The sequence below is a fragment of the Numenius arquata genome, chromosome 15 (genome assembly GCF_964106895.1).
Source record: "Numenius arquata chromosome 15, bNumArq3.hap1.1, whole genome shotgun sequence".
In the NCBI taxonomy this organism is placed as follows: domain Eukaryota; kingdom Metazoa; phylum Chordata; class Aves; order Charadriiformes; family Scolopacidae; genus Numenius; species Numenius arquata.
In genome coordinates, this window is record NC_133590.1 from 12,792,308 (window position 1) to 12,812,349 (window position 20,042).

At 41.9% G+C, this 20,042-nt stretch overlaps 1 protein-coding gene across 1 annotated transcript in view; it reads left to right on the forward strand.

The window, feature by feature from the left end:
• The window catches only part of HTRA1 (HtrA serine peptidase 1), a 33,710-nt gene extending 13,668 nt beyond the window's left edge, over window positions 1-20,042 (forward strand). The window contains exons 2-9 of the mRNA XM_074158893.1: window positions 2,994-3,093; window positions 3,433-3,637; window positions 13,143-13,337; window positions 14,044-14,076; window positions 15,501-15,615; window positions 15,724-15,781; window positions 16,659-16,754; window positions 19,318-20,042. Coding sequence (XP_074014994.1) covers window positions 2,994-3,093; window positions 3,433-3,637; window positions 13,143-13,337; window positions 14,044-14,076; window positions 15,501-15,615; window positions 15,724-15,781; window positions 16,659-16,754; window positions 19,318-19,486 — 971 coding nt within the window. The 3' untranslated portion in view covers window positions 19,487-20,042. The remainder of the gene's footprint in view (window positions 1-2,993; window positions 3,094-3,432; window positions 3,638-13,142; window positions 13,338-14,043; window positions 14,077-15,500; window positions 15,616-15,723; window positions 15,782-16,658; window positions 16,755-19,317) is intronic.

Genomic DNA, 20,042 nt, shown 5'->3' on the forward strand with positions numbered 1-20,042 from the left:
AATTAGCTAATGGTGAGCATTAAGTATGTACGTAATGGGCGAATGGCATGCATGCACACGTGTCCATTTTGGTCTCATCCCCCCCCATGATATTTTTTCTCAGCGACAGACGAAATTTTTAACATATTAATGCTTTTACTGTAGCCTTCAGATCTTATGTCGTCACCGGATGGTAAAGACCAGTTGATAGGAATTTTTTATGTTAGCATTCGCTGATGAATTCATCTGAATGGTACTTTGACTTTTGTTTATTTGCTTTAAAAAGGTATGTTTTCCATTTAAGTGGGCAGTTGTTCAAGAGCTGTTGCAAAACCCTGTTACACAATGCAAGAATTCCTCATGCATAAGCAATAGGCAGGCGTGGCGAGGGCTGTGAGCTTTTTAGGTCAGTATGCCATGAATTAGTATTTATTATCTAACTTTGTCGGAGTCTGAAATTTTGACCTCGTAACTGTGCAGCTTAGTTTGGGACTGCACGAGGAGGCGGATTTTGGACAAAATACCGGCACTTCTGAAATCTTGGCATTCGTAGCCTTGCACTCAAAGCGAAGGCAGCTCTGAGATGAGGTATTAGTAGTCTCACCATGTACAGCTTGGGCATCCTTTCTCTTCTTGAATAGCTAAATGCAAAAAAAAAAAAAAAGAAAAAAGATTGAAGGCATAAAAAAATAGCTGTGCGTTTCCTGTGCAATTCCCTCGGCCGTGGGAGCTCCCATTTTCAAGGGCAGGATGTGACCTTTGAACGTCTGCAGCACTGTAACTGAGATGAAATGGTTTTATAAGCGGTGATAAGCACATTGATGGATACAGCAGTGCCCTGTGGCGTTTTATCCCAGCATCGTGTTAATCCAATCTGATAATCTGTCAAAGCTCCTGCTTAATGCGAGTGAAGACTGCCAAACTGCACTTCTCCTTCTCCTACTAGTTTTCCAAACCACTCCTACCATAGTTGTCATCTTTGTAGCGATGATGTGGTTCATTTGATACCAAATATTTCTAGTGAAGAGTTCAGAAATCCTTTGGTAAATTGATGTTTGTCAATCAGCAAGCCCTTATGCCTTTCTGGCATAAAAGTCCAAGGGAAGCAGCTTATGTCTAAGTCAGACAAAGCACCGAGTGCTTTTGAAGAAAACAGTAGGTGAGGACACAAGTTTCCTGATCTGCCTCATAAAGCAGATTAATGTCCCTGAGCTGTGATCTGAAGCTGCATAGCGGATTATGTGGTTACTGCTGTGGTTGCTGTACATGATTGTGTGTTTAAAAGCCCTTGAGATGCTTCACGTGGGAAAAAACCCACGTTCTTTAAGTGATCAGATAGTGTTTGGGGTGAGCATCCACCCAGTTCACGAGGGCAGTATATGCTTCTTGGCATTGGTAAGTCACCTGAAACCCGTTGTTCACGCCTGAATAAACCCAGTATCTGGTTAGTATTAAAATCAGTAATGTTTTGTTCTCAAATCATTCCTCTGAATCTCCTGCTGTGGGTTTTTGCCTCCCGTGTGTCCATAAAACTTCGCGTAGTTTTCCAGTCTGGTTTTTCAGATAATGAATGTCATTCGGGAACTGTTATTGGGATGATTTTATAGGATAGTCCTGTGTCTCCTACAATTTTGCAGATAAATTGTCCTGTTAAACCGTCACAGGCGCTTACAGCGTCCACAAAGGCTGCTTACTGCTTTAATCTCTGGACGGATTTAGAAGCCAAATGGCAAGGACGGGTGGGAGCAGCAGAGCCCATCAATACCCATCTGAAAGTCAATCGCAGATTTGGCTTGTGCTTTTATAATGCGAGATGGATGCATCAGATAAAATGGGAAGACTCATGAAAACAAAGGGTGTTTCTTGCCTCTAGGGAAATACAAAATAATTCCTTGGGGTGTTCCAATTGCTTAGTCACTCATTTAAAAACAAAAAAAGTTGCCCCAGATCTACTGGAGAAAGGGAAGCTGTGTCGGAATTGTGAGTTTTTTCCAGAGATTTTTAGACAACTGGTGGTGCAGACAGGTTTTCTGATGGCCACAATTGGAGTCTGGTAATCAGTTGCTTTTGAAAATCCCACTGACCTCTCTTGAATACTCGGTGACCATGAGCTTTTGTGTTACAGCACTGCCCAGGAATGCAGAGCTTTGTGGTGCCTTGTGGGAATCTATTTTGTAGCCTGGAGGGTGGTTCAGTAACTCCCAAGTAGATGGGACCTACAACTATGGAGCTGATGGACCACAGGTGGTTGCAGTGGAGAGAACGCCTTGAGCATGGTTGAGTAGATCCCATGGGATGTGCATCCATGTTCAGGAGCCCGGCAGGGGCTGGTGGTTCGGGCTGTGTGGGGACAGCGGTGGGAGAGGCAGCGCAGACCTCATAGCCAAGGTGAACTTTCACAGCAGCTGCTGTAGGCCCACACTGGGGTCAGGACCTTCTCGTCCTCGGCATTTTACAAATGCAGCAGCGTGAGACTTCAAAAACCACTAAGAAGGCGTATTTTGGCAGAGAAACAGAGCCCGTTTGTTTAATCTGAGAAGACCATACAAGCTAAATAGACCATCCAGAAAAGAAAAGAGGTGAGATCAGGAACAGGGGCGTCTGAGTACAAAATGCCTTTCACGAAGGGAAGAGCAGAGCAACGTGGACACCGACTAAACCCTGCTCTCCTCCAGTGCCTCATCCTGGAGTCGGCAGTGGTGGGACGTGCTGGACTGGGGACTGTGGCTACAGCCAGGCTTGGAGCAGCAGATCTGCTGCCCCATGGCCCAATTACTCACGCTTGAAACAAGAAGGTTTCGTGGATCCGTTTGTCCTAATGATAAAGCATGTTGTCTCTTCTGTGCAAAGCGGCAGAAGGGAAATCTGGGGCCAAGGGTTATGCAGCAGATGACTTTTAAGGAGGGGAAAGAGATCCACTTGGAGTTGGAGCTTGTATTTAATTCAGGTGTTTTGCAATGACCTTTCTCCTGTCACTTGAAGAACTCATGACATGTTTGCTGTTTCTATTTCAGGCCAAGAACATCCTAATAGCCTGCGGCACAAATACAACTTTATTGCAGATGTGGTGGAGAAGATAGCTCCTGCTGTGGTTCACATTGAATTATTTCGCAAGTAAACAAGATGCCCAGTTTTGATTTTTGTATTCTTGAAAACAGCTGCCATTGTGCCAGAAATGTTGATTGATGCTGTGTAACAGCAAAGAGGTTTTTGAGATTATAAATATTTGCCATGCTTAAAAATTGAAGATAACTTAAGAGTCCTGGCAAAAAAAACCCCACCCAATCAAGGTTAAACTACTGCATGTGCATTGTCTTGTTAATGATAATGAGTAACATCAGACATCCTAACAATTAAAAAACACTAAACTCTTTTTGGCTGTATGTTATTTGGAATGATTTGTGATCTTTCAACTTTTTGTAGTGACAAATGTTTATTTCCCGTGTTTTCTAGACTCCCTTACTCAAAGAGGGAGATTCCTGTTGCCAGCGGTTCAGGGTTCATTGTCTCGGAAGATGGACTGATAGTGACAAACGCCCATGTCGTCACCAACAAAAACAGAGTGAAGGTGGAACTGAAGAACGGTGAAACATATGAAGCTAAAATTAAAGACGTTGATGAAAAATCTGATATTGCACTAATTAAAATAGATTCTCAGGTGAGTCGCTAAAGCAAGACACATTTTGGTCCTCTTAATTTAGTATCCTCCTTTCCAAATTCTATCGCTAATTTTCGTGTTTGAAGGAAAGGCTGGCAGTTGAGTGGTCTGAGTTACAGAGAATCTCTGAGGTAGGTGGATACACGTTTTTCAAAGCTGAGTTTGTGGTTGGTCGTGGTTAATTTTATCACCTCTCAGTGTAGTGCAAGCAAAACATCACTCTTTTGTATGCATCCTCAAAATAAAAAACATCTTTTACTGGCTGGTTTACACACACATTAGCTAAGATAACTCGCTTGCTCGCAGAAGAAATGGGAGTTGTTCCCTTGTGGTTGGTAGAGGGACGTATTAGTCTTTCTCGTGTGCCTATATTGAAGTCACAAATTGCTTTTAGAAGATATATTTGTGCCTGTAAAGGGCTGTACCACACTGATGTAGGTATTAGAATGGAAAATATCTTAGGAAGTGTCTTGAAACTGCAAATTAAAGCCTGCTTGGAAAGATGCTCTTGCACTGCAAGTGGTTTTCTGAATGACCCAGAATGCAACTTCCCCTCCATATCAAACAGACGGCTGTCAGCATTTTTCTGCCTCCTGCAACAGCAGAAAAGCTGTCATGCTGTTCTGTACACGTCGACAGCACAGCGCAAGTGGAATATTGTGTTGAAATACTGTGTAATGTAGATGCAATTGGACGCGTGTGATTGCTCGGGGTGCTGCTCATATTGGTTTCCCTTGTTTGGACTGTTAGTTAATCACCTCCAAATTTAATGGGCAAGAATGTTTCATTTGAAACACATGACTCAAAAATGTGTAAATCTTGCAGTGTTGTTTTAGTTCAGACCTATTCCCCAGTGAGGTCAAAAGTGTTTGTGCCAGAGTTCATGACTAAATCAGACATCTAATTCAGAACTCTTGGATGACCCAAGATATTAAGTTCTCCTGCTGCTTCCTTGCCATCTTTGTCATTTCAAAGCTCTTTCTTTTCCTTATTTAAAAGCTTCTTAACAGCAACGTGGCAAAAAAAAAACCTTAACAATACCAAGAATGTTTTTTGCCATGTTGTTTTTCCCTGTTTTTCTGGGATGGGAAACCAGTTTTCCAGGTAGCTGTGGTGACATGGCACTGGGAAATCCCAATCCTCGGTGATGCCTGAGGCATCTCTGTTTGCAGGACAGGACAGATGATGCTTTGCACTTGAAGAATTAGAAACACAAAATTTTAAGTGTTCACAAAAAAAAAAAGTTAAAATAAAAATGCAGTCAGCTGAGAAGCTGATTTTCAGACTGAACTTTCACGGGACATTTTTATAATATCCATTTAAGTTCAGTGTTTGAGCTTTTCTTTTTGTACTGAAATGCCTTGCAATCATTCATATGCGTAAAAGACTTTTTAAAATCACAGAGGTAATAATCTGTTGAAGTTGAAATATATTTGATGACTAAAGAAGTTAATGGGATGGTACAAACAACTCTGAAAATCTGGATATGGCATGAAAACCCTCCCTAAGAATTTTTAAGCAAAAGAGGTGAAGTTCTTCCTTTTGAATAAATTATTTGAAGGTGACATCAAAGATGGAATTTTTTTTTTTTCTGTGGCATGTTAAGGCAGGATCTGAAGGGTGAAGAATGCCTCTGTGGTTAGGGACAGAGCTGGGCTTGAAGTATGAGTTTAGGCTGTCAGTTGGCATTCCTAAAACTGTTAAGTTTTTGCAGCAGCCTGTATGCTGGTTTTCTTTCAGGTGTGAACATCTGGCCAAAGACATTACTAGAACTGATTTGGCTTTGCTGAGCGCGATAGGAAGCGAAAGAGGGTGGTAAAATCTGGGCACCAGTAAGGATGAACCGTTTCCCTGATTAAATTCTTCTCCATGGAAAAACATATTGCAGTCAATGAGGAACAGAAATCTTGGAGTTGTTCTTCTAGTCCTAAAATGCTCTTATTTTTACAGTCTGGAAAAGAGAGAAACTGTATTTCTTGTGTCCATAGTGAGACACAGCAGTTTGCTGAAGTGTTGAAAGTGGGAAGTGAGACTGGAGTTGTGTGGTAAATGCGAAGGCAATATCCTTCCAAATACAAACAGCTTTGGGGAGGCGACAGTACTAGAAAGAAAGGGTTGCAGACAATTTGGATACAGACATGTAAAATTTATAAAACTTCCCTAGAAAAAAATTGGATTTTGGAATTGCATAGGCAGAGGCTGGTGAAATAGTCCACCCTGTGTGACACGGGTGATACTGCGGTCAGCCTGAAGCCCATCAAAAACATTGCACAACGCTCCAAAGCCAGCAGATGCTTTTGAGTTGGCAGAGCTTGATTATGAAATTCGTCTCCAGACAAATAACTACCTTGTTGAATGTGCGAGACAGCTGCTGAAAACTGTAAACACCAGAAGGAGGAGAGAAGCTTTTAGGGGTTGTTTAGTGGACAATGCCAGGGTTAATGGAGGGCAGAATTGTACAGGAGCCCTGTCCCCTCACCCAAATCAAAGCTGGAAGCCAAAAGTAGTGAAAAGCAGAGCTGGTTTTTGCCTGTAGACCCCTTTCACCCCTGGAAGTTGGACTCTGCCCACAGAAATGATCTCTCTGGCAGGTGCCTCTGGTTTGGCAGCGAGTACAGGAAGGGGGGAGGACAGTGAATGGCTTTATTTTGAGGTGTATCTTCTTCCTACATGCTTAAAAACCAGCCACGAGACACTCGCCACCCACTCTGAAGTAGTAGCTATGTCATGGAAGACGTGCCAGGGTCTGAAGACTTTTGTTCCTCGATGTGACCAGTTACTGCCTTCTGTATCCCAGGCAGGATTTGGCATCTACATGGTACGGCAGCAGTGGGTTTGTGACCGATCTCTAATTTGCGGTGGTATTTCAGCCCATTTGCTGAAGGTTTTTCCTGCATCTTACTAATAACTGCTTAGTTTGACACTCTTAAATCAACAAGACCTTACACCCTCATTCCTTCGGTGGTTTCGGGAGGCAATGCAGCGTCTGTATCTTTGTGGTCAGAGGGGATTTGCTTTTTTCCCCCCTGTGTGTACAAACTGGAGGAAGCAGGAAAGCAAACTTTCCTGTTTATGTATCAATATTTTAATAGCCCACATTCTGAAAAACCAAACTACTTGAATAGCAGATGTAAGTGGCTTTTCTAAAATGCTATTTTACTTTGAAATCTGTCGCTGGATATTACGCTGCTTCCTCTCGAGAGCCTGAGGAAGCCCACATATTGCTTCCAGAAGTCTTTGGGACCCATAGAAATGAAGTAGCTTGTAAAAAGCTTGCATGTTAACTCCTGTTTATTCATCGGTTTAGGCAGCAGTGGTTTCCTGCCATCTTCAGTTCCTAGTAACCCTCTCTGAGGGGCCGATGCACTGGTCCAGCTCCCCACACATTAAGATGCTCACATGCCTCCAGGGTGGGTCTGCCAGCACCAGGGTATTTTATTTTATTTTAAGGGAGAAAAGTAGTGTCTTGCCCGGTAACTGAAATCCCAGTGACGTAGCAAAACAACGCTTCATCCTTTTTTCTTCTTTTTTTCTGCGAGCTTCCCATGCTCCATGTTTAGATAAGGAGACTGAGTTTTGTTTTTCTAACTATAGATGAAATACTTTCAGAGGTTTGTAATGCATTTAGCTTGGGTTTTTCATTTTCTTTGGCATTTTGTCAGGCAGTTTCTAGATTGTAGATGATACTCTACATTTTTACATGCTCACGGCCTGTGTTTTTATTTTGCCATAACGTGTTCTGAAAGTTAAATAGTTTCATTAATGAGAACAGAAATGCAATTCCCAGGGAACTTATGTGTATTGCCAGAGTTAGTTACAGCTGAATTAGCGTACCATACAAGCATCTGTTTCTTTTCCACCTAAAAGAAAAAGCATGAAGGAAATCTGTCACTATTTAACACCAATTGAACTTGGAACATTTGTCTCCTCTTCATCACTTTATTGAACTGCGAACTGCTTCCTGTGAATTTGTGATCTTCCTTCCACAAACGAAGGGTGTTACAGAGCAGAGAAGGGATTTACTTGCTTTCCGTGCCAACATAGAGACAGATTCACTTATTTCATGGATGAAAAGGATCCAACTGAAACCCCTACTGGTTATGGCTGTCTGTCTCTTGGGTTTTATTTCTCTATGGTACTATCTATGCCCAGGGGTGGATACCTGCTGCATCTTCTTTTTGTCAAGGCTCCACTTATTTTACCTCACTCAAGTTACGTTGCTAATGTGTCATAGAATAATAGAATGCTTTGGGTTGGAAGGAGCCTTAAAGATCAAGTTCCAACCCCCCTGCCCTGGGCAGGGACACCTCCCACCAGACCAGGTTGCTCAAAGCCCCCTCCAACCTGGCCTTGAACCCCTCCAGGGATGGGGCAGCCACAGCTTCTCTGGGCAACCTGGGCCAGGGTCTCACCACCCTCATAGTAAAAAATTTCTTCCCGAGATCTAATCTAAATCTACTCTCTTTTAGTTTAAAACCATTCCGCCTCATCCTATGGCTCCCCTCCCTGATCAAGAGTCCCTCTCCATCACTGCTGTAGCCCCTTCAGATAATGGAAGGGGCAGTAGGGTCTCCCCGAAGCCTTCTCTTCTCCAGGCTGAACAACCCCAGCTCTCTCAGCCTGTCCTCATAGGAGAGGTGCTCCACACCCTATATATCAGGTGAACATCTGGCTCCTGGATGCTTATGTTGTTCTTCTAGACTTGTCCTAGTCTCCTGTGCCGAGCTGATGACTCCCATCTGTGGCATAGCTGCATCTGATCCTTGGGTGAAGCCGTTTCTTGTGGTGGTGTGCAGCTCTCCGTTTCATGGGGGTTATGTTTATCTAGGGTTGGAGTCGAATCCATATATAAAATTGTCTGAAGCCCTTTGGGATGAGAAAGGCTTAAAATATTAGCGGTAATTAATGGCTCCTTCTCTGGCTGGGTGTAAACAGTGAGTCATGTGCCAATTATGGTTTTGCATGTTTAGTCCTATTTCTAGTGTACTTGCAGAATGCCAGCTTGCAGATTTGTTTTATTGAGTAAACATGGGTCCCAGCAGAGCCCCAAGGCTTCATCAAATGAAAAACGGAGGGAGGAGGGAAAGAAAAGATGTTATGTGTTGCCCAAGGTCATGCAGTGAGTCACCAGGAGAGCTGGGTTTAGGTGTTGGGTGTTTCTGGCTCCCTGTTCATTGTGCTGCAAGGCATACTCATTTGCCTGGGACTTTAATTAACTGTTGTGGCAAATCTATAGTTAACTGAAGAGAATCACGAGTTCTAACAGTAATTACATCATCCTGATGACCATCAGACTTTATGTAAAAATTGAAGAGTGCCCATTTATTAAGTATAGTCATTAGGGGCCCCAGACCCAAGCACTTAAGCTTGGTTTCCAAGGACTGCCTTAACATCCTCGGCAGGAGTTGCCAGTGGAAGGGGGTGAGGGCCAAGTCAGGGTGTTCTGATACGATTCTGGTTACAACCACCACAATAAGTGCTTAGCCTGCATCTCCAGTACTCCTCGTGTGGCCTGCAGAAGGACGTACTCCCCACTCGATCACTCGATGCCCAGGGAATTTGATTGGTTTTCTACTGATTTCACTTCAAAGCCACCTCTACAATTTAAATAAATACTTGGGGTTTTTTTGTTAATGGACAGTTTTGTTCTGAATGTGGCAACGTCGTTTTTGAGCTTTTTTAGAGAGCAAACGCCCAAATTTAAAGCCGCTACAATGCATACATTCATCAAAACCAATTATTCATGGCATTTACTTGTGGAGGCCCTAATGAGAGTATTTACATGCAGTGTTGTTAGTGCACTCTGCATCACACTGCGAAATCGTAAGGAATAGCATTTCAAGTAGTATGCAAACCCCACTGACGTTCATTTACCACGTAGACTCCCACACCTTGGAGCCCTTTTTCAACTGTGCTCAGCATCCTTCTTGTTCTTTTAAGTGTGGTAGATACCCACGCGGGTATCCATGGCATGGAGCTACATAACAGGTAACAATTAATTCTCTTGGTTATCAGAATATGACAAATCAAGTGCATTGGTTACATTTGCTGTTATCTTGAGATGGTGTATTTTCACGTAAGGTGATAGCTCTTCTAGAAACATACTGCATAGAGAACACCATTTCCAAAGCTCTGTTTCATAATACGTGCAGAGCAAGGCGATTTTTGCAACTGATTTTCGTTTAGCAAAGGAAAGGTTAGCCAAACTCTTTCCAGAAGGCGTGTTAAATCACACGGATGACCCACGGCCAATCCATACAGGGTTAGACTTTGAACTGAAGCCTAGCTAGTATAGGCACGGGCTTGAAAACTCAGCACAATCAAAAGTAATTGTATTAGTCAGAGATTGTTCATGTTTTTTCTTTCTGCTGCCAAATGCGAATTTGGCTTCGTGACTGTTTTTGTAACTCAGGGACATTGTATAAATCTTTAAATCATACACAAGCAATCTTTCTTTTTTAATAATGAATAAAAAAAGTTTTAATTTTCTTTTGCTTGTCTATGTTTCATTTGCTGATAAATGTCCTCTTTCTGTAGAAAGTATCCATTCTCGGTGCACTGGGATACAAACAAAAGCCACTTTTTGCGTTGCTGGGTTAGTGTGGTGTTTTGTTTTTTTTTAAATAAGGAAAATCAGTGCCAAAAAGAGATGCTCTTCTTGACCAACAACATCTTGAAAACACGTGCTATGTAAGCTTAATAGCATCTGGTGAGAGAAAGAAGAGCCAGGGTGCTCCCTCTCTCCAAATGAGACCCATATGGGGCCGTTGGTGTTGTATATGCTGCGTGCTTCCCAGCACAGCTAATCGGAGCTGCCTCTTCCCTGCTGCACTGAGAGGTCCCTTGGAGCCAGGGCTGTGCTCTGATATTATGAACTGCTCAGCAGCGTTGCTTTGGGATGCTGCTGCTTCTCTGCCGCCCTGCAAACACGATGGGGAAACTGGGCATCGCCCTTGAATCCTTCTCAGAATCCAGCCACAGCCTTGGCTGGGTTTATCCATGGCTGTGGCACTGATAGGGACCACGGATAATTATTATTTAATAGTAGGGCATTGCTGGTTGTGTAAACATTCCCCTGAAAGATATTTAGAAAGGGAAATGCTTTTCTCCTTACTGTGTTGCCTATTCTGTTGCTCTTCCAACTGATTCTGTTTAACAAGCAGTCGGTTAATTATTTTCTTGCTGTCTGGAGACTGAAAGATAAGTTTCCATAGAGCATCTTATCCCGTCTGGGATTTTGGCAGTGAGTTTTATTGAAACAATCTGTTCATCTGAGTAAAATTTTGCTGGTGGAATTATAACAAAGTTGGATAGAGGATACATAGGACCAGGCTTGTTAAATATTAAAACCATAACTTCTGTATTTGCAGCAGCGTATAGTGATGACTGATGCCTTTATTTTTTCCTTTCTACTTTGCAGACATTGTGTATCTCCTAGGATATTTAAAATAAAACTGTGGGTGAAAAATACACAGTAGTGGGCATTTGGATTACTTTATATTAGTGGATTTTTGTCCCTAAGGGTGACTTATTGACACAGGCTTTCAAACTGCTGGTGACAAAAGACCCCTAAAGAGCTAGCTAAACATGTAATATTTCCCCTTTTTTTGTCAGAATTCAGAAATTATTCAGCTGCTATTAACTTCTGAAACAAAATTATTACTAACTCGGGCATTTGTACAAATAATCAGATCATACTAAGTGTTGCCTTGTTTCTTTGCTACATGAACATCCACTGTATATCTTTGTGATCCCATCAAGCATAGGCACATGCATCTGTGTGCTTTGGAACGGGTTTGGGATGAAAAAGGCACCTGTCTAAGTTTTCCAGAAGGAACGAATTATAAGAAGGGGGTATTAAGCCAAATTGTAGCTCCGTTTTAGGTACACAGCTCAAGAATACCTTGAAGGTACCCCGGTTCTAATAAAGTGACTATGTTATACACTCCCTGCAAAGTGCTTTAAGTTAAATCTCTAGGTGGGGCTTCCACTGAATCTAGAATCACTAGCTTGTTTTGAAAAGTGAAACTAATGCCTTTTTTCCTTTTGGGGCCAGGTTTGTTGAGCAAAGGAAAGAATTTTGAAGTGGAGTGAGCTTGGAGGAAAGCTATGTTAAATTTAGGTTTGCCAAGCAAAAGATACATCCCTTCAGACTCCTCCTGTTTTGATTTCAGGTTCAGTAGTCTCCTAATCCTCCAAATCCTCAAGTTGAAACCTGAATTTATACATGTCTAGGTGCATCAATGCTAATAGAAATAGTCTAGTGACATGATTAAATATGTAGTTAAATACCTGGGGAGGGTCAGGTTCATCTGGACAACAGATTAAAGAGAAAAAAATTTAAAAATATTCAAAAATTAAAAATTAATTAAAAAATTTAAAATAAATGTTATATCACTGAAAGAGTAAAGACTGATTTTTAAAAATGCAAAGAAAAGGAGAAATGGCACTCAAGTATTTTACAGGCAGGTGATAAATTAAGGCAGAGTATTTATTTAAAATAGGATCTGTTTCAGAACATCCTTCTTAATTACTTGGTGAGTAGGAGGCCTTAAGAGCTACCCAGCTGTTTTCTGATTGCTGCGGGGGGGTTATTGGTCCAGCTTGAATAGTCTGTTATCCAGCCAGTTTGGTTCCTGTGCAGATAAAACACGTCTTGGAGAAACCATGCTCGGTTCCCTTGGTCCATCGCGTTGACAAGGGTGCGTGGATCCAACCTTCCCTCCCTATTTTTTTTAATTGCTGTAAATTGCAGCAATCTCGGTTGATGCTGGGTTTTAAGAATGTTTTCTGTCTTAGTGGGAATGTCTTCAATAACATGATAGTTAATAAGTTTAGAGATAAGATCTTGAAAGGAAAATATAATGGTATCCTCTACTGTCATAACAGAAAAATCCCATAAGGTCTTTAAATCCTAACATCTTCAGAAGAAGACATGAGTGTATGTAGGAGGCAATATAATTATTTAGAAGAGATACTCCATTGGAAAAAACAGTAAGATGAAACATTAGCTGGTGTCTTGTGAGAACATAAAATGCTTTTAAGTGTACATATGCATGTTTGATACACTTCTGCTGTTGCTTTCATGACTCTTTAGTGTTCACTCTTAAACAATACATTATTTTTACTTCAGCAGCTGTTGGCTAATTATTTCAAGAAGCTGTTGGAAACAACTCATTCCTAGTATCATCAGATGTTTGCTTTGTACCAGCAGAGCATAAATATTCCTTTGGTCCTTTAATTGATTTTGATTTAATGTGTACCTGTTGTGGAAAAAGTATTCCTGCAGTCTAAAGAGCCAACTCTTAGAGTTCATTGAGATGTTTCTGTACAGGACCACATGAAATATTCAAAGAAAACTCAGCAAGGAAAATCCACAAGGGATAAAAGCCTCTCTTTTTCCCTCTGCTCTATTAATGTATTCATATTTCTATAGAATTTGTTCTACCAGTGTAATAGTGTCTTAACAACATTGGAATTTTTATTTATTTCTTTTTATTTGTAGGGTAAATTGCCAGTTCTTCTGCTTGGTCAGTCTGCAGACTTGAGGCCAGGAGAATTTGTGGTCGCGATTGGAAGTCCATTTTCCCTTCAAAACACGGTGACTACGGGGATCGTTAGTACCACTCAGCGTGGAGGGAAGGAGCTGGGGCTCCGCAACTCTGATATGGACTATATTCAGACCGATGCCATCATCAACGTACGTCCCGCTCTGAGCCTCGTCCCCTTCAGCTCTTAGATTTCTTGAATAGCTGCTTTGAAAAGCTCACTAGTGATACAGTTCTTAAGAACAGTGAGCACAGTTGTCTCTTCTTTTATCCATGTAAATATGGACATCTGCGGTGCAGCAGCACTTGATTGTTATTTTAAAATCCCCCACGGAACCACACCAAGTACAATATCTGCCTTAACTTCAAGATTCTTACAAATTCCGAGGGAGGAGGCAATATTCCCCGGTGAATAAGTATCTTTTCGAAATCCATCATGTTTTTAAAAAGAAGCCAAGCTTGGTTTAAGGGTTCAAGTTTGTTTCTGCAGAAAAGGCAAAACAATAGGTTTTGTACTTCTACTGTTGGCCTTGTAAGAAATCTTCACTAACAGCTCCCAGAGCTGTCCTAAAATCTTCTAAGTTTCTAGTGTGGTACTATTAAAACAAAAGAAAAACCTTGGCTTTCTTAACTTACTCTGGCAAGAGAAGAAGGACCAAGCGTTTGCAAAGCTCAGCTAGAAGCAGTGATGTTAAGTGTAGTTAATGGGTTTGGATGTTAAGGCTGTTCTATTGCACAAATTTAATAGACAATGAAAAAGTTACTACAGAAATATTTCAAAAATTTCTTTTATGTTTTGCTTGCCATGAATGAAGAGGTAGATATTAAAACATGTTCTTGCCATATGTTTATTTTCAGTATGGAAACTCCGGAGGACCCCTAGTAAATCTGGTAAGAGTTTCTTTAAGTTTGCTTAGTGGCAAGCTTATTGCCTTTTAGTTTAAAAACAAAACAAAAACCCACCCAAACCAACAAACAAACAAAACCTCACACCAGAAATGTGATTCAGAGCTTTCAGTGTCTGGCTGACTACACAAAATTCACATGGTTCTTACTAATAACTTGTCTGTGCTTATGTTGGCAAATCCCGAGATACGCTTGGATTTCGATATTTAAGGTGTTTATGGTTTGCATAGTTTTGAAACAGTGTAATGCCCAATTTGTTTTTTTTTTGGTCATGCCTTGCAAAAAGTAAAAAGCACATTTTAAAGTTGAGCCGTTTGCACTCACTGTATACCATGCAGCTGGCACTTTTTTTTTTTTTGCATATTGAAACTCAGCTTAATGGTTCAAAAACATATCCACCCGTTTATTTTGAGTCACGCTGAGGGGGCTGAAAACCCCATGTATTTATCAGGACATTAGGGTTTATTTGCTGATACAGTAGAACAGAATCAGAGCTGACTATGACCCATCCCTGGAGGGGTTCAAGGCCAGGTCGGATGGGGCTCTGAGCAACCTGGCCTGGTGGGAGGTGTCCCTGCCCAGGGCAGGAGGGTGGAACTGGATGATCTTTAAGGTCTCTTCCCACCCTAACCATTCTGTGATTCTATGACCTGGCAGCAGCTGTGAGCAAGCCCAAGAGAGAACAACTGAAGCAGGTTGCACAATCCGACTACTGTCTGGAAGCTTTTGGATGGGGACACGTGGGGTCAAACGGAGGAGAGGCAGTGGTCCTCAATGAGGGACGGCACAAATTGGAAGAAAGAGCTAATCTGAGCTTCTACCTTGGAGATTTGGCAATTTTTTTTCACCCGACTCGTAGTAGAATTTCAGCACCAGTAACTTCCATTTTCAAATTTGTAGTTGGATAGTTTTTATCTGGGATAGATCAGGAAGGAAGCTGCTGAGAATTGAGAATGGTTTGAATCTTCAAGTGACAGCAGAGATGTTTTATCTGGAACTTTCTCCTGGAGTCACATTACTGGGAAAAGTTTTGCTTTTAGGTGAACTGTCATTTTTCTTTATATTACTCTGTAATATTTTCTCAGAACCAGCTGCTGGTGCCACACTTCACACAGTGCCTGCTGAAATAAACAGGTCAGAATTGCTTGTAGGATACGCTGCTTGTCTGCCCAATTCTGATCTTTCTCTGCTAGTGGCAGGATGAATACCCACATCAGTTTTCTGAAACTGTAGAATACTTTATCAATAGATGATTCAGAGAAATTAGACTTAAAGAAAACCATTTAGAAAATTGAAAACCAGCTATGGAAGGTGTTGTACGGATTTGTCTTTGTGATTGCTTGGAAGAAACCATCAATTTCTCTTGAAGACATTTCACATTTGCTAATAATTTTTTCTTATTTCTCCAGGATGGTGAAGTCATAGGAATTAACACATTAAAAGTTACAGCAGGGATCTCGTTTGCTATCCCATCAGATAAAATCAAGAAGTTTTTAACCGAATCCCATGACAGACAAGCTAAAGGTACCGTACTTCACCACTTTGAAAGTGAAATGACAAACCAGAAAGTCAACAGCCGTTGAGTCTCTTTTGGTAAGAGTAGTTGATCAAGACCTGTTTTTCTTTTTGTAGGAAAAGCTATAACCAAAAAGAAATACATTGGCATACGAATGATGTCCCTAACTCCTAGGTAAGTAAAAGCGGCGGTTCCTCACCTTTCTGAAGTGTGGTCACTGCATGCGTTTGGATCAAGCTCGCGATCTGCAGAAACAACCAGGAGGAGGAACCAGCAGTGTCTGCTTCTGTAGGTGCTGCTGAAAACCCGCAGCCAATTTTTGCTACCTTTCCTCTACGTCTGCCACATGGTTGAACTCTCCTGTAGACTCTTGTATGAGCTAGTTTTTAAACAACTCCCTGGACATTTTCTTTTCCTTAATGCTTCGGAAGAGAATAGCTAGCGATCGTTAATTTGTCCCAGGGCTCTATTAGTGTTGTTACCATTTGTCCCGTGCTGTCATGTGGGTCAAGGAGAAGACAGGGCAGTATGTTTTCAAGGATTACAACAGCTACGTTCATATTTTCCGTTTCTACAAAATTATTTTCATTAAACAACTCACTTGATGTAAAACGAAACTTCTGTGTGGACTTGCTTATTCATACTCAAACCAGAAAATACTCACGAGCGTGTGATGCTACAGCCTGTAGAAATAACCAGGTTTCAAATGTGCAGGAGCAGGGGTATAACAAAGCATTGAATGCTGAAGGGGCTTTTTTTCTACGTGTTCGGGATCTGCTAGTTCTAAAGCCATGACCAAGTTCTGAAATGTTTTAACCCTGATCCTCTGTATCTATTGAAATAATTGCTTTTACCAGAAATAGGCATTAAAAAGCTGTATGCTAAGTGTGATAATTCTTGAAATCCTTTTAAGAGTTAAAATGAATTGTGAAGTGTCGCATCAACATGTGTAAAATACCTCAGCTAGTGAGTTAACTAAGTAAAAATGTGTGATTTTTTTTTTTTTCCCATCTTGTCAAAATACTTTTGTTGCTGTTTTTTCATTTTCCAGCAAAGCTAGAGAGCTGAAGGATCGCCATAAAGACTTCCCTGATGTTGTCTCTGGGGCCTATGTTATTGAAGTAATTCCAGAAACACCAGCTGAAGCGTAAGTTGAACTACTTTTTTCTCAAAACCACTGCCACTGATTTAAGGGGGTAATGATGGAGAGTGTTCCCTGCTTAACTGGCTATCTTGATTATGCTAAATTAACAAAATTACAACCATCTGATAGCGATTAGGTTGTCTGCTGGAAGTCTGCTTGTCAGTTTGTGGTTTCAGTCCGGTCCCCGATGGGCAATATTGGGAACGTATCAGGGTATTGCAGCGAAGCCTTGTCAGTGTTCCTGGCTGAAAGGGCAAGGATTCAGTGGGCGTGAAAACTCAATTTTCACTTTTCTCAGCAATTGCTTCCAAGACGTCTGTTGTACCAATGCCAGTGCTGAATAAAGACATTCGCTTGTGTGTGCTCCCCATGGTCCCATAGGAGAGCGAGGGAGAAGCTTTGCTTCCACCTTGTGAAGTTGTGTCCATCTCAGCCCAAGCACCTCAGCGTTGGGCAAAGCCACCAGCTCTCCTGGTGTGCCTCCATCGGAGGTGAAATCCTCTTTTGGCAGGAGACACTCTTCCATGTGAGAGTTTTGTCAGGAGTCACGTTGCTGGGAAGAGCTTTTGGTTTTGGCCAACTGATCTTTTTCCTCACCTGCTGGTCGGTACCACGCTTCACGAGGTGCCTGGCTGAAGTATGGCATCTGGTCTGTGGTCACTGGCACTGGTCTGGCTGGCTCTTGCTGCAGACACTTTCCCTTCAGAGTCTGGCTAATACAAAACTGTTTAGTAATCCAGGGTAGGAAATAGGAAACTTTATTCATTTTCTGGAACTAGAGATCATTTAAGAGAAGAGGAAAACTTTGTGGCAAGAGAGAGGTGTGTGTAGCACCAAAGGCATGTAGGCAGAAAGCTGCTTGGAGCAGGCATATGTTGTCTCTTAGGGAGACTGCGAGGATGGTTGGATGATGCCTTTTTGTTACAGTTTGGATGCCACTGTAAGATATATACAGTGTTAGCTGTCTGGCTTGCTTTCTAAATTATTGCTGCTTTTTGTAGGTAATTCTAGTTGGCAGCGCTGTTTGTGCAGAACACTGGTGGATGTCTGTAGTGTGAAATTAAACGGCAGTTAGTGTAGGAATAATGTGGCTGCTCCAGTGGGGGACTGAACGTGCTGCCTTGATGTGCAGGTCCAATCTGGAGGTGCGGAAATCATTATCAAAGTACGGAGAATAGTTAGCCAAGAGTGGGAGAAGGATATTAGAGAGGTAGAAGAAATGGGAGGCAACGTGTCCTCATAACTTAGTCAACCTCAAATCAGGACACTTCACCCAAAGGCTGGCATGGCAATTAACATGCAGCCCATGCTTACTCTTGTCCCCTGCTCCTGGTTGATGGATTTCCCCATTCTGCTGATTTCCTGTTGGATGCCCGTTGTGTAGACCTGCTGGTGGGGGATCAGAGCAGTTCTGCAGCCTCCTGCCTTGGGTATGAGTCGAGAGGAGAGGCTGCATGAGAGACCAAGATAATCCAAACGGTTTCTCCTATGGAAATGTTTTAAGCCATGCCTTCAGTAGGCAACCAGATTTGTTGCAAAGGTTGGCCAAGGCATCCTTACAGGAGACGCTCATGTAAGGCGTTTTTCTGCGGGCAGAAGGGGCCGATGACTGCTCTGTGGTTTTGTGAAGAAGGATTCTGCTGAAGGGCTGAATCATGTCTGATCTGGTTACTCGGTTAATATTTCCATAACTCGGAGCCAGATCGTTGTGCAAGACTGAGCAAGACGCTGTGGTCGCTGGTATCCCTCACCACCCCGTTTCTCGGTCCCAGCAGCCGTCTCAGCCAGCTCGGCGAGAGACCCGCAGCCCCGGGCAGGGCAGCCTCATCGTGCCAGCTCCGGCTCTGCCCCATCTTGCTTTGAGTCGGGAGGGTTTTGTTTTCGGTTTGCATACAGTGCTGAGGTCAGGAGAAGGGGGTCTGAGGGCTACGGGCAGGCGGGCAAGGGGAAGGACATGTATATCTGTTATTCTGCTCAGGTTTAAAACACAAAGGTAAGGTGAAGTGGCCACCAATAAGCTATGCATGGAGGACAACATGGATCCAGGACTGAAATTCCTCATGTGCATGAATTTTGCATGAAAAAAATTCATGAATGTGCATGAAATTCCTCATGACACACGGTGCCACTCAGGTTGCTTTGCTATGAATATGTGAATAAAAGCTTGGAAAATTTCCCCGCTAAAATGCAAACCTTGCTGCAATTATTTTAAAAGAAAAATATGCTCTGTCTCTTCCACCGAATCGGCACCTAGGATCCTGGTTGCAGAATCACTGCTCTATTTGCAATAGTGAATTCCTTTAAAGACAGTGAAAGATGGGATTCATCAAACTTGTACTTCCATCCGATCTTCTGAGGTTTCTGCATTGTGTTGTAATCTTCACCGCTTCGTAAATTTTGGTTGCTTTTTGCATGCCCGCTGTGTCGCTGTGCAACTGCCGTTGGGTGGCAAATAGGAAAAATCCAGCAATCTCTTTTTTTAAAAAAAAAAAAAAAAAAAACAAACAATATTGTAAAGGCAATAAAATGGCAATTATAATAATACATTGCTGCTTTGTGTTTTCAGTGGTGGCCTGAAGGACAACGATGTGATTATAAGCATCAATGGACAGTCGATAAGTTCAGCCAGTGATGTCAGTGACATTATTAAAAAGGACAGTACGTTGAACATGGTTGTACGCAGGGGCAACGAAGATGTTATGTTAACAGTAGTTCCCGAAGAAATCGATCCCTAACCAGAAACATGAGCTGGATTTCATGTTTTCTTTTAACAGCATTGGACTGCTTATATTCTCTCTGTGCTGGTACAGGAAACATTAGACTTCTGACCAACATTCTGCTTGTTCAGTGGATTAGTTTTGGCCAACAGAGTAACTTCTAATAGGTTTAAGGTACAAAATCAGCGTAATGTCACATACTCCAGATGATAATTTTTTTTTTTCCTTCTGTATTATGTACGCAATGTATTCTTTACTGGCTGTTACATTCCCCGCTTAACAAATCGACGTTTGCTTCCCTGTGTTGAATAGATTTACCATTATTTCCGCTAAGATTTAAACAAAACCCACGCACACAATGTGTGTTGTGGTATTCAGGTATTTATAGGTTAGCCGAGTTTTAACTGGAAATACCATTGTAAAGGAGTAGTTGGTTTAAAAGAAAACACAATTGGGAAAAAAAAGTTTGGTTTATAAACACAAAGAAATCCCAACCAAAATAACCATTTGAGGATCCTGTGCAGGACTTTAATACTATGATATTTTCCTAGTGTTATTAAAAGAATTCAACAGT